The sequence below is a fragment of the Salminus brasiliensis genome, chromosome 6, assembly GCF_030463535.1.
Source record: "Salminus brasiliensis chromosome 6, fSalBra1.hap2, whole genome shotgun sequence".
NCBI lineage: Eukaryota > Metazoa > Chordata > Actinopteri > Characiformes > Bryconidae > Salminus > Salminus brasiliensis.
Window position 1 is genome coordinate 10,573,322 of NC_132883.1, and position 13,994 is coordinate 10,587,315.

Here is a 13,994-nt window from a genome sequence, read left to right on the forward strand (position 1 = left end):
AAATACATATTCCTCCGTCACTGTTTACTGCATATTAATCAGTGTCTAGGAAATATAATTTCACTTCCATGTAAACCACATGTCTAAGATTACCTTAAACAGTTCAAAGATCATTTTATATTGTAAGAACTGAACTGCTGGATAGAACTGCTTGAGATCCCCTCCACGTGTTTCATTAAGGAGATTGCTTCCAATAGATGTAAAAGCAGATTGCTGAGTAGTAGCAGGATGAATCACAAATGGAGTTGCTTATTGTGTTTGAGCACATTTCAGCCATGCTCATGCTGTGTCTTGCGTGGGCATTCTACCAGGACTATGGCATTTTCTTTAAATGCCACATGTGCTTTCTGAAGTTGGCTTCCTCCACACGCTCCCATTATGCATATGCTCTCAGTTCAGATGGAAGAGAGCAGGGGAAGTGAAGTGAGTAATAAGGTGTTTGAATTTAGATTGGAAGCGAGTGGTTAAAAGTTTGCGCCTCTGTTCCACTACGCCCTCTGCAGGAATGTTAATGCAGTTAATACCTTTCAGGCTAGTGTGCTTTTGAGTCACCCAGAACGGCCATAAAGCAAGTAAATGTTGCTGTCATGCAAAAACCTTGCATCTCCACAATCTCCAAACTTTACAAGAGTAAAACCTTCAGTGAAAATCGGTGTAAAAAGGACAATTTGGTCCATTTATCATAAAAGATCATATCAGATTCAAATTACATCCAATATTGAAAAAAATGCAAAACTTGAGATACAAGGTTTTTGTGTGACATCATCAAAATGCATTACACTCTTAAAACTAAAGGTACTGTGATTACCCATAACCCATAGATGAACCACTACCATGAAGAAGAAAGATAGAGATGTGTGAATGTTCTTCACTCTCACACATCTCTATTGCAAACATGCATGGAACCTGCATGGAACCAAAAGTGGTTCTTCTATAGCATTGCTCAAAGAGTGTATTGACTAGTTTAGACCGTGCCGTCAGCATATGGTGATTTGGGAAGATCCTGAAAAGAGGGAAGAGAAGTCAAAGACTTTTGGGCTGGAACTCAGGTGGCTTCTGCTTGTGGTAGGAAGCCAGTCCCTCCTCTGTGACATGGTGGTGGAGGGTTGCAAAAACTGTCATAGACTAGACTGCTAGATTGTGATGAGAGGCATCGGGCATGGTCCTCCTTCTAAATTTCTGTCATTGCATAACATCATGTGAAAAAGAGTGGTCCTGGTAAAGTTTTTAGTCAACATTTCTTTTCTGCTGTGTCTCATGTGAGGCCTGTATGGGTAGCCCAACTGGGAATCAGAAAGTTTTGTCCTCTGGTTCCTTGTTGGCCCCACATATTGGCCAACCAGGGTCAGTGATGGGAGCAGGAGGGGTTAAACATGGGCTCCATTCTGGTTGTACACTGCATACGGGGACTTGATAGGACCCATGTGCGATTAAGGTGGGTTGTAATGATTAGGCCTATTTGGGAAGACCAACTGGGTCCCAGTAAAAATGCAGATACAAACCACCTCCAGGTCAGTGCCCACCTGAAACCCTCCTAGCCTACGTTTCCCCCATGTGAGCCCAACATGAGCATACTGGCTGGGTACTAATCATTCGAAACCTGTATTCAAGTACTTTTATACCTGCATCTGCAACCCAGTGGTTTTTATAACATCGATTCCAAACTTTTGAACAGTAGTTCATCTGGCCTGAGGTGGTGTGGGTACACATGTGATTATGGTGGGAGTGTGTGAGTGTGTGTGCGCAATTGTATCTGAGGTTACAGGTCAGAGACATGGTTAAACTGCAGCCTGAGGCATGTACAGTGAGTACTGTGTTAACTTCTCCTTGACAACAGATTCAGAAGGTCTGCTTGTGGCACTAGTATATGTGTGTGTATGTGTGTGTTTGTGTGTGCCCACATAAAGTATGTGCGTTCATAACTTAAAAGGGTTCTTCAGATAAAAAAAAAGACATTACATTTTTAATTATCTTTATGTCATTTGAGAGTTCCACATTCACATTTCACATTCTGCCAATTACTGCCTTTCATTTCTCTGTGCTGCTTTGTACAGGAAGGCTTGTTTTCTGCCTCATTTCTCTTGTGACCTGTTGCTTTAGTTGCTTGGTGATGCCACAAAGGCTTGGTAGGGTATTTATCAAGAATATCTTACTTTTTTGCGCACGTTCTGAATCCCACACAAAAAAACTTATACGTATAAGTGGACTCTAAGTGGGGGAGCTAAAGCTAAGTAAACCTCAACCCTCTAGTGCTCCAGGGTGTTCTTCTGATAGCATCTTCTTAACAGAAAGCTTTCTGGACTCAAATCAGCAAAGTGGAAGTGTTAAAGTCTGTGTAAAAGGTTCATGAAAACCACTGTTAATAATCAAGTCTACCTGCCTTACATTGTGTAGGTTGTGCTATCAAAACAGCTCTGACACACTGAGGCATGCATTTCACAAGACTTTGGAAGGTTTCCTGTGAAATCTGGCACCAAGATGTTAGAAGAAGATCTTTTAAGTTCTGCACGTTTCAAGATGGGCCTCCATCGTTTTAGTAGGTACTGACAACTACATACCAGAAAAAGCCCACAAGACCTGCCTGATGTTTAAGGGATGTCCCAACCCAGGCATCTGCTGATCACAATTTGGCCTTTGTCCAAGTGGCTCAGATCCTCATGCTTGCCTATGTGTCCTGTCTATAACACTTAAACTTCAAGAACTTATTGGTTACTTGCTGACAAATCTGTATATCCCACCCTTTACTGGTGCCATTGCTATGAGATAATCATTGCTATTTACTTCACCTGTCACTGAGATCAATGCATTTACTGTGTTTACTGAGTATTACATCTAACTGGACATCACAGCAAGATGTATAATCTGTACCGTTAAAATTTGGAGTTAAATCCCTGGTCATAATTTCTGCAAAAGCACAGTGACTAGTCACCAGTCCGGTTGTAGCATTCTTCAGACAGTTTCCTGGACTAGCATATTGGCTTGAGCCAAAAAGAACATGCTCTAAATATGTTGTGACATCCGTCAGGACTGCTTTAATTTTGAAGCATGAAGAAGAAGCCCAGGAGTGTCATAATAAGTACGTAAGCAATCATATCCAAAGCCGCTGGCTGGCTCGGTTCATCCGCAGTGTCAGTCATCGCTACAGGCCATGTGAAATCTCACTTTCTCTATGATTCGTTATGAACATTAGTCTGATAGACATTATTGTCTTTTGCTGATCGTAGATATGACACCCGACAACAGTGCAGTGTGAACTGACCTCAAACGAGCAGCACGTTGCGACGTTGCGACACAGTGTTTGATAGCCCACTGATTAAAGCAAACAGTGGCAGTATTGCTGTTTTAAGGAGCATATTGAAGATGTCTGATCTACAGTGGCCTGTGAAAGGGCCCTTAGGAAAGCTATTTAAATACTCTGTGTAGCCTGGGAAGGGAATGTCAGTGTGTGGTTTGAGCCAGACAGGAATGGACTGCTATGTAAAGGTTAGGTCACTACCAACGGCTATCTGTTGTGACAGGTATGATGTGGAAAAACAGTAAATGACATCAAACAGTATGATTCAGAGTCATGCATGCAACAGGACTGTCTGTTAGGCCACTAAAAGTGCATACATTGACCTTTACTAGAGATCTAGAAAGCGACTGCTCAGTTATGTGCACTGCTTAATGTTATGGACATTATTGTTTACTGTATGTCACTTCATTTACGTCATGTACTTACGTCATGCTGGAATCTGTTCAATAAGTTGTTCAATTGTGTGTAGTTGTAATGTAGCTCATTAGCCAGACATATGTTGTCTAGATGTGAATTCCAGGTGATAGACAATTTTATGGATTCATAAAGTCACTGCTTTGGAATCATTACTCCTTATTTATGGATGACAGGCATTTACATTGTGTCAATTTCAGGATTAATGGACCAAAATAAATGTTCCAAAATGGCTAGGAATAAATGACTGGGTTAAGTTCTTTTTTGCATGACAGCAACAATATGTACGTTTCTCAGAAATGTATCGTCTTATTCTGTTGTGGATTTGAGTCCGTCAGACCTTCCTGCTTTTTTAGTCTAAATACTGCAGAAGAGAGTGCGGTAATATAGAGGCTTCCATTGCAACAGACCAACTGTAAAGCAATGACTTGCTCCCTTTACAATTTAAATTATTCTTCAGTTTGTAGTTCATTAGCACTGATTGTTGACTACTTACCTTTATAGCTTTTGTGTTTACTGGACTTGAACTGCTTAAATGTTAGTTAAACTGCCTAATATTGAGTAACCGATCTGAGCAGTCAAGGCCTGGACTCCTTAAGACCTATAAGACATCCTGTGGTATCTGGCACCCATGTGTTAGCAGCGGATCTTTAAAGTTGGATCTTCTAAGTTTTGAGGTGGGGCCTCCATGGACCGCATCAGTGAAACTTAGGTGCCCATGACTCGAGGGCGTAGGTTTGATTTTGACATTGGTCGGGATATAAATAGCTTCTGCCTGGGAGCTGAGTCTCTTTCTGAGTTCTGTTCGCAGTTTCTAGCTTTAATTATTGATATGGTAGCCAGCAAACTCATAGAGGGAGTTATACCCGACTGTATGTTCCTGACACAATAGATAAACACAGTTGTGATTATTTTAACCAACAGCAATGCAGTTAGCTTTCTGTACTTCTTGATAGAACATCTAAACAAGGAAACATTAATGTCTGAAAAAAACACGCTCACATTCATGAATTGACATTTTGGTTTCTCGTGAATACTAAATTTAGTCATCATTCGACTTTATCTGTGACCCTGCCTCTCACCTGCATCTCCTCGGTCTGAGTCGGGTAGTTTCTGTCACCTAGACTGATGCAGCCATAAAAATTCCCAAAATAAAATGCACTGACCCTCACTAAATCAATACGAGATGTGATTTCTGAGTACATAACTGTTGGATGGTGTTTTTCACTCAGACTATCTAGTTGACAGCACATCTTGTGGACAGAGCTTTGGCACTTTATACAAGCACAGCCTCTAACACATTAGCAAGAAATTGCAAAGCTAGTCCTGTTAGCGATGAGGGTTATAGAGGTGGGACTTGTAGTAGAGAACAAGATTTGTTAATTGTTTGTGTAGCAGTTATATTGCCTAGACACTGATGTTCATTTTAATTTCTGATCAAGATTACTGATAAGGACAATTTAGTAGTTGCTACCTATTGGTAGGGACATCTCACCCCCACATGTATTAGTACTTTAAATATCTAAAATTAGAATCAGGTGGCCCACATTGGCTGCAGATGATTAGAACATCATTAGAGAGGTTTGGGGAGGAGCCTGTGGTAAAGATGGTCTTATGTAAACCTCAGACATTGATTTTGGTTTGCTCTTGATTGGTTATTACCATGGTGCGAACCAAAGAGGTTTCTGGAGAGCTTTCTGTAGATGCATACGAGTCTGGGAAGGGATTTAGAAAGATCTCAGCAACACTTATAAATCAGCCGTTCCACAAAAAATGTACAATGTACAACTGCCAACATGGCCAGGTCAGACCATCCTAGCAAGTTCAATCCATCAGCAGACAACAAAATGCAAGTCTCCAGCAATCCTAAAATGTCATCACAGGATTTATAGGTACCTCTTGCCACAGCTGAAGTCAAAGTACAGCATCTACCATCAGAAAGAGACCATGATTTCCATGCAAGGTGTGCAAGGAGGAAACTTGCTGTCAAAAAAAACTAAAAAACTAAAACGTCAGAGCAGAGAATGTCTAGACCAAGACCAGAACATCTAGAACATTGTGCTTCGAAGAAATGTTGACTCAATTATTTGGATACAGTAACAGATGACATGTTCGGCATAAACCAGACAAATGTGAAGCATGGATGTGCCAATGTCGTGTGTTGGGTCTGCTTTTCTGCCCTGGGCCCTGGAGAGCTCTCCAGCATAGAATCCACTAGGTATTCTTTATTGTATAAGAGGGCACTTGAGGAAAATGAGACCATCTCATTTTCAGCTGATGTCAGAGACTGGTAAATCATTATAGGAAAGTTATTTGAAGTTATTTTAGTCACAGGAAAAAATGATAGCACATATTAGGGCATTGGGTGTAAGAAAATTGCTTTTATATTAATTACATTCAGTTTTATTGGTTTAGTTGTATTGCCTCCATCTCTTAATATTGTTTAAATGAAGATCACATGTCCTGTTATTAAAATATGTTGTTATTAGTATTATTATTATTATCACCTTATTAAAAAGGTTTCTAAATGTATGCAGTGTATTAGATTTTGGTGTGGAATAGCCTAAGGACAGATAGATATGTGCAGTCGAAAAAGGGCTAAGCAGAGTAGTGTAGCATGTTATGATAGAATTTCCCCACTGCGGGACTAATAAAGGATTGTCTTATCTTATAGCATGTCAGAGCTTTAAATCATGTCATGACCATTTATCATTTGATGGTGGGCATATGTGTAAGTTGATACTGTACACAATTAAACCCTATTTTTCTAAGCACAGTGGGAGTGTTCGTGAGTCATACAAGGTGACATTTGTTGGATGTGATATTTAGAGATATTCATATATCTGTACATTCACATATAGAGAGCATGAGGAAGAGAGGGAGACACAGATGGAGAAAGAGAGAGAGAGAACAGAGAACTGGTCTTTGGTATAGTTTAAATCAGACAGAGTTTAAGAGTTCACTTTAAATGTCACGTCTCTTCTGGCTTCAGTTTGGAACTGAGAGGGATGTAAGGTTTCTACAGGTTTGCTGAGGAACGCACCCCTTGCGTAACTAAACAAAAGATCATTTTACGTTTTAAACTAAAACCACTGGTCTTCCACTATCGAGTGGCTGTGGCCGGGTGGGTTACACTAGACCAAAGCGCTCGTTTCGATTTGCCACGCTTCATCAAACCTGTCACTTAGATTGGAGTATTAGTCTGACTGCTGGATTGTTTCTTTTCCAACGCTTTTTCTCAGAAGGTGATCGATGAAGGATTACGCACTGGAGTGTGAGTGTAGTGTGGATCTGAGCTGTTCAGTCTTAAGGTTTGTAGACTGATGCTGAGGCCATGGGCCCTAAAGGTGAGAAATAGATGTAATCGATAACACACATATAGGCTGGTATTCATCAGCTTCTTTCCTAACACCTACCCCCACTCCCCCTGACTCCCACACATGCAGCCCTACATGAATCCATGAGCTGTATTTATATAGTCATGTGAAAAGACTACTACACCCCATGAAAGCCTTTATCTTTTTAAACATATTTAGGCTTATGGACATTTGATCTTCATTTAATCAACACTGGAAGATAGATGTAGTAACACTAAAGATGCAGGTGATTAGGACATGGTTAGAGGTGATTTTGGAGAAACCTGTCTTATTTAAACCTTAGACAGTTAGTTTGGTTTGCTCTTGACTGTTGAAGTGAGTGGTGTCAACACATATGGAGAGATCCAGAGAGCTTTCTGAGCCATTCAGAAAGAAGGCTGTAGATACAGATGAGTCTGGGAAGGGATTTAAAAAGATCTCAGAACACGTCTGAAATCGGTCGTTCCACTGTCTGGTAAATATTTTACAAGTGACACAACTTTGTTTAACATGGCCAGGTCATGGCATCCTGGCAAGTTCAAGTCCCAAAACCTGTGTAAAGAAGTCTCCAACAATCCTAAAATATCACCACAGGAGCTTCATCAAAAAGACACTGCACACATTTGATTTTTAGGGTAGGTGTGCAAGGAGGAAACTACTGCCGTTTGTCAGAGAACACATAGACAAAGGCCAGGACCTCTCGAAAAATGGACAGATAAGTTTGGACAGATGAATCTTGATGTTTCTTTTAACACCAAAAGTTTCCTCCTTGCACACCTTCCATGAAAATTAAACTTGTGCAGTTTCTTCATATCTCTATAAAAATGGTCTATACAGCTTGATATTTAATTATTTATTAGTTAATAAATAAATCTGGTTCAATGACTCAGACTTTTGACATACGTAGTCTAACAAGAGTGTGTAGTGTAGGTTTTTAGAGGATAGAAGTGGTGGTAAGAGCCTCAACTTTGAAAATGTATTACATTTGGATGTTCAGAAATAGCCGAGGGAAATTGGGTTCGCTACGCAAATGAGCTAACATTAACCGGTACAATACTGGATACTGACAAGGACTGAAAGTCTTCTCCCTAAGGTCTCTTGTGCTCAGAGGACTATGTGCCAACATGTTAGCCTGTCAAAGGACTGCGTTCACTGTCTCTAGACGTAGCTAACGTCAGCTGGAGAAATTGGCCTAATTAGCGAAAAGGTTTCACAACTGTCTCCGTCTTCACAGTTCTTAACATGGTGTCCTTGGCAACACACTGACATTAGGGAACTCATGTTTTGTAGTAGTAATGTGTAATGTAATTCATTTTATTACAGTCTAATGAACACAATAAAAATCTGTTACTACATGCAAAGCAATGCAAACTGACTGAGTTGTTCCTAAGTTATAACAGTGGGTGAAAAAAGCCAGAACCACCAGTGGTTCTGAGGAGTTAAAACACACATAAATGATATTTAATGAAATATAAATAACAGATACCTTATGCAGACATGTTTATTTGCAGTTATGCCATTTTTACACCGATTAGCCATATCATATGGAGTACCACCTGCCTAATATTGAATAGGACCCTCTTGTGCCGCCACCACAGATGTGGTATCTGGCACCAAGGTCTTAGCAGCAGATTCTTTAAGTCCTGTAACTTGTTAGCCGGAGCTTCAATGGATCACATCATGAGCCCATGAGTCTGTCACTGCTTCACTGTCCTTTCTCTGACCACTTCTGTTAGGTACTGACCAATGCATACCAGGAATATACTCATGCCTGATGTTTTGGAGATGTACTGACCCAGTCATCTAGCCATCACAACACCTCAGCAGATGGCACAGTAGATAAAAAAAAGAATCAAGGTTCAGCTGGAAAAAAGGGGTGGTACAGTGGCTTGGTGGTTAGCCCATTTGCTTTTCAGAGCTAGGGTTTTAGGTTCAAATCCCTATCTGGGTAGAGTTTCCATATGGGTTTTCTCCCACAGTCCAAAAACATGGAGATTAGGGGAATTGGTAACTCAAAAATGCCCCATTGTGTATGTTTGTTTGCCCAGATATGGATTGGCTGTCCTGGATGACCCCCCCCCCCCCCCCCCCCACACACACACACAAAATTCCAAAGGTAGAAGAACTACTTTTGTAATAGAGATGTGCCCATTAAACTGATAAAGGTCCTTCTGTTTAGTTACTTTTGGGATAGTGGTGATGAGATGATGCAGAGGATTATGCATATGTAATCTCCTTACCTGGTATGTTGGAACCCTTGTAAAATTTATGCTAAGAATTATGTATGATAATTTGACCTTTTTGCAATTTCATCTGTATCTTTATGTGTCGTTCTCCCTGTCTCTCTCTCTCTCTCTCTCTCTCTCTCTCTCTTTCTCTCTCTCTCTCTCTCTCTCTTTCTCTGTCTCTCTCACACATACACACACACATAACATACTCACATAAATCTTGCCAAGGACAGACACACCTCCCTTTTCTGTCCATGGCATCTCAGAAACATGCATTCAACATACACCTGAAACACACACTGAGCAAACACACATACATGCACACCCACACATATCCACATGACCACACACACACACACTCACACTTAGACAGAGAGAAGAGAGCTGTGGAGGCAGAGTCAGTCTGGAGCTTGGAATACAACAGCATCACTACATCACTACAAGAGGACCTGATAGAGAGCAGTGCACAGGGACTTCTCTGCTAGACCTCTGGACCACTAAGCTGATCTCATTCATTCATTCATTCATTCATTCGTTCATTTTCTCACACTTATTATCTCAATCAGCTTACTCTCTTATTCTTCTATCATTAATTTTAATCTCCTGTGTTATCTTTAATCTCCCTTTTTTTTCTTTCTCTCCCTCTCGCAAACACAGACTTGCTGTTTTTCTCTTCTTCTGTCTTACTCTGCGTTTGTACCTTTCCATCTCTACCTGCCTCTTACTTGTCCTCGCTTTCTCTCTCTCTCTCTCTCTCTCTCTCTCTCTCTCCCCCTTACTCTTTTCATCTTGACTCTTTTCTCATCTACCTCTCTTCTGTTTTACGTTGCATTTTTCCTTTTATCATTTCTTACATTTTTCAAGCTCTCATTTTTCCAGCCCTTTCACGCTTTTCTTATTTTTTCTCTCTTTTTATCATTCACAACTTTTCTTATCGCTCTTTTCCATCCCTAGCTACCTCATCCTTCACATTAGTCTTCTGTGATCCCTTCTGATTCTCTCTCTGTCTTCTTTCTTCTCCAAACTCTTGTTTTTCCATCTGCGTCTCTTGCTCGGTGGCTCCTGATGAACAGATCTCACCATCATGTGCTGCTCCTCCTGCAGGAAAACTCTGAGACCAACCTGACAGAAGCAGAAGCAGGCAATGGAACTGCACCAGCTTGGGTTTCTAACAGCAGTACTGCCCCTCCACCAGCAGGGGCGCTGTGCCAGCAGGTTCAGATCCAGGCGGAGGTTTTCCTTGCCCTAGGCATCATCAGTTTACTGGAGAACATCCTAGTCATTTCGGCGGTGGCCAAGAACAAGAACCTTCATTCTCCCATGTACTTTTTCCTCTGTAGCCTAGCAGCCGCGGACATGCTGGTTAGTGTCTCCAATTCTCTGGAGACGATCGTGATCGCAGTTTTGAGGAGCAACCTCCTAGAACTGAGTGATTACTTTGTAAGGCTGATGGACAACATCTTCGACTCCATGATCTGCATCTCACTGGTGGCGTCCATCTGCAACCTCCTGGCCATCGCCATTGACCGCTATGTGACGATTTTCTATGCTTTGCGCTACCACAGCATTGTGACAGTGCGGCGGGCCTTAAACGCCATTGCTGCGATCTGGCTGGTGTGCATCATTTGTGGAATCGTCTTCATTGTGTATTCCGAGAGTAAGACGGTCATTATTTGTCTGATCACGATGTTCTTTGCCATGCTAGCCCTGATGGCCACCCTGTATGTGCACATGTTCCTGCTGGCCAGGCTCCACATCCAGCGCATTGCTGCGCTGCCCCCGGCGGCTAGTGCTGGAGGCAACCCGGCACCGAGGCAGCACACCTGCATGAAGGGCGCGGTGACCATCACCATTCTCCTGGGCGTGTTCGTGTGCTGCTGGGCCCCATTCTTCTTGCACCTAATCCTGCTGGTGGCCTGCCCCCAGCACCCGCTCTGCCTGTGTTACATGTCCCACTTCACCACCTACCTCGTGCTCATCATGTGCAACTCCGTCATCGACCCCCTAATCTACGCTTTCAGAAGTCTGGAGATGAGGAAGACCTTCAAGGAGATCCTGTGCTGCTTTGGAGAGAGCTGTCAAGCACCACTCTGTGAAAGTGAGCGAGACACGGAGACCGAGAGGTCAAGAGAGAGGCACCGAGAGAGGGAGAAGGAGAGCGAGACGGAGTGAGAGGTGGAAGAAAGTCAGAGCAAGAGAAAAAAGAGAGAATAAAACCTAAAGGACGGAAAAGGCTGGTCTGAAGAGGGTGCTAGTCATTGGATGATGCTATTTGTGAGGTTTCAGACAATCAAAACAGGTTCTGACTGAGTGGACTGGTGGAGGTCAAAGCTCAATAGGCCTGACCATTTGCTTAAACGCTTTTTGCAGGCCCTTGAGCAGGCTACATTTATTAAATGTACTTAATTGTAGTTGCATTTACTCCTTATGTGATGAACGTGCTTTAACAAAGCTAATCTTTCATAGACTTTTATTTTGCTGATCAATTTGAACAAGAAAACTCATGTTTCATCATAAAATGCTCTGAATAAGCTCACACACTCATTTAAGGAAAAAAACACAGTGCATCCAACAAGAACAGAAAATCTTAAACAACAACAAAATATCATGGTAGCAAGTGAAACCGCTGGTACCACTCGCTGATCTGGTCTACACACACGTAACTCCTCTGGCAGCATATTTTAATCTTTTACATTTTAATTAAGTTTAATATTTTAATTAATTGTAATTATTTTTTATATTTTAATCAATTTAATTAATTTAATCCATCAATTTTCATTTGCATTTAGTTTCATTCAAAATGGCCACTAGGGGGCTTGCAGAAAGACTCTACAGCAGAGAGATGCTCATATTCAAAATGATGATGGTAAAAGAAACTTTTTAATGTCATGAAAGGCAGCTGTCATCAGGTGAGGGCACTCTCACTTTAAAACATTGTTGTCCAGAAAAAGGCATATTTTCGCTATTCTTATTTTAATTCTTGTCTATGTCTTGTTCATTTTTTTATTTTATATAAACTTTTATTTGTGTGCTGTTTGTTCACTAAACAACACGTTACAGCTGTCATAACTAAGAATAAATGGTTTGCTAGAACTTTCTATTGTTCTGTTGGCCATTCATAAGGAATTCTGTGAGATGGAAACATTTGCACACTGGTCAGAACTGCAATGTCTTTATGAATAGTACCATTAATCTGAACAATGCATCTGGACCAGTACATGCTACTCGTGATTCAGTGATACAGTGCCATATGTCATGATACAGTGTAATGCAATACAATATGCTGTATTGTTACAATCCTATTTTATGCACAATTCACAATATGAGCCTCAGTTTTTAATTTTAACCAGCATCCAATACGAAGTATGTTCTTGTTTAATGTTCTTGTATTTTTTATGAATGGTAAAAAAGTGCATCTTTTTTTCTCTTGTGACTTGTTGCTTTGTGGGATGCAAATGTAAGTGTGTGGTCATCACTGTATGTGTTTCGCCTCATACTCAGGCAATCTTGTTTCACAGTTTGTTATCACTGGCACTTGATATTTTCAGTTTAATTAAAACATATATAAGGCAAAAATGTTTTTAACCTTGAATTGAATTGCAAGTATTTCTATTGGTCCATTCATCCAGAATAATTTACACAGAGTACAGAGCCGCTACAGAAATCATGCAGAAAACTAAAAACGAAGAAAATTGTAGATACATTTTTCATTGGACAGCAGTGATATATAAAAGACAGACATAGTGTCTGTATAGTTTATATAAAGTCTATGTAAACATTGATATTGGAACAGGATTATTAAATGATTAATAACATGCAGTAATTCTCTGTTTACTGTCATTTCTGTTTTCAGTCATTTCAAGGATTTTTTTTTTATCAAAAAGTGATATTGGATGTAATGTTATTAGAACATAATTCCCAGTGTTATCCAGCTTTCTTTACATTTAAAAACATCAATGTCTCGATGCTGGGTTTCTCAAAGCATCTTAGTACAATGATAACTCTTTAATTGTTGAGAACGAGCATCAAACTGAATGCTCTCCCTTCTAGTTAAGATGTTCTTAACCCAAGGTTGTAGTGTCATACTAATTATTCACTAATTTACTAATAATTGAAACCTGTGGAGATGCATATATTCAAATTATTCATGCATTTTCTTGCAACTACATTGGTTTTAATTTATTCAAAATATTGATTCCAAACTTTTGACTAGTGATTCTAAACTTTTGAGCAGTACTGTGTTTATTTATGAAACATATTTATTTGTTTAATGTGATCATGTGTGCTTTTGCTTGGTGTGTAATACGATGTAATATTATTGTGCAGTGTAATGCAGAAATAAAGCGTGCAGATTTGGAAGATGCTACAGCTCTATTTTATAAGCTTTCGGTTGCAGTGACTGGATCGTAAAGTATATAAATATATTTACTCTCACATCAATATTTAGTTTTTGAGTGATTAAAACAAGCCTAATTCATTTATTTTCACACACTTTATTTGATCTCTTTATGTCTTTTGTTATTTATTCACTCGCTGGACCGGGAAAAAACAATTCTGAAGATCTATTAGTATGTAAGATATTCTAATTGCACCTTACCACCCTGTTCATGTTATTACACTACTACTAAGCTTAAGTTACAAAGACAGAGTGTTAAAGAAATACAATCATCGGTAGGATGACCATACATCCTCTTTTTCTTC

General features: G+C 40.2%; 1 protein-coding gene across 1 annotated transcript; it reads left to right on the forward strand.

Annotated features, from left to right (window-relative positions):
• Positions 1 to 10,160: 10,160 nt before the first annotated feature.
• mc3r (melanocortin 3 receptor) lies at positions 10,161 to 11,967 on the forward strand. Its single transcript, XM_072680861.1, has one exon. The coding sequence runs from the start codon at positions 10,359 to 10,361 to the stop codon at positions 11,463 to 11,465; it is 1,107 nt and encodes a 368-aa protein (XP_072536962.1). The 5' UTR covers positions 10,161 to 10,358; the 3' UTR covers positions 11,466 to 11,967.
• Positions 11,968 to 13,994: the final 2,027 nt, after the last annotated feature.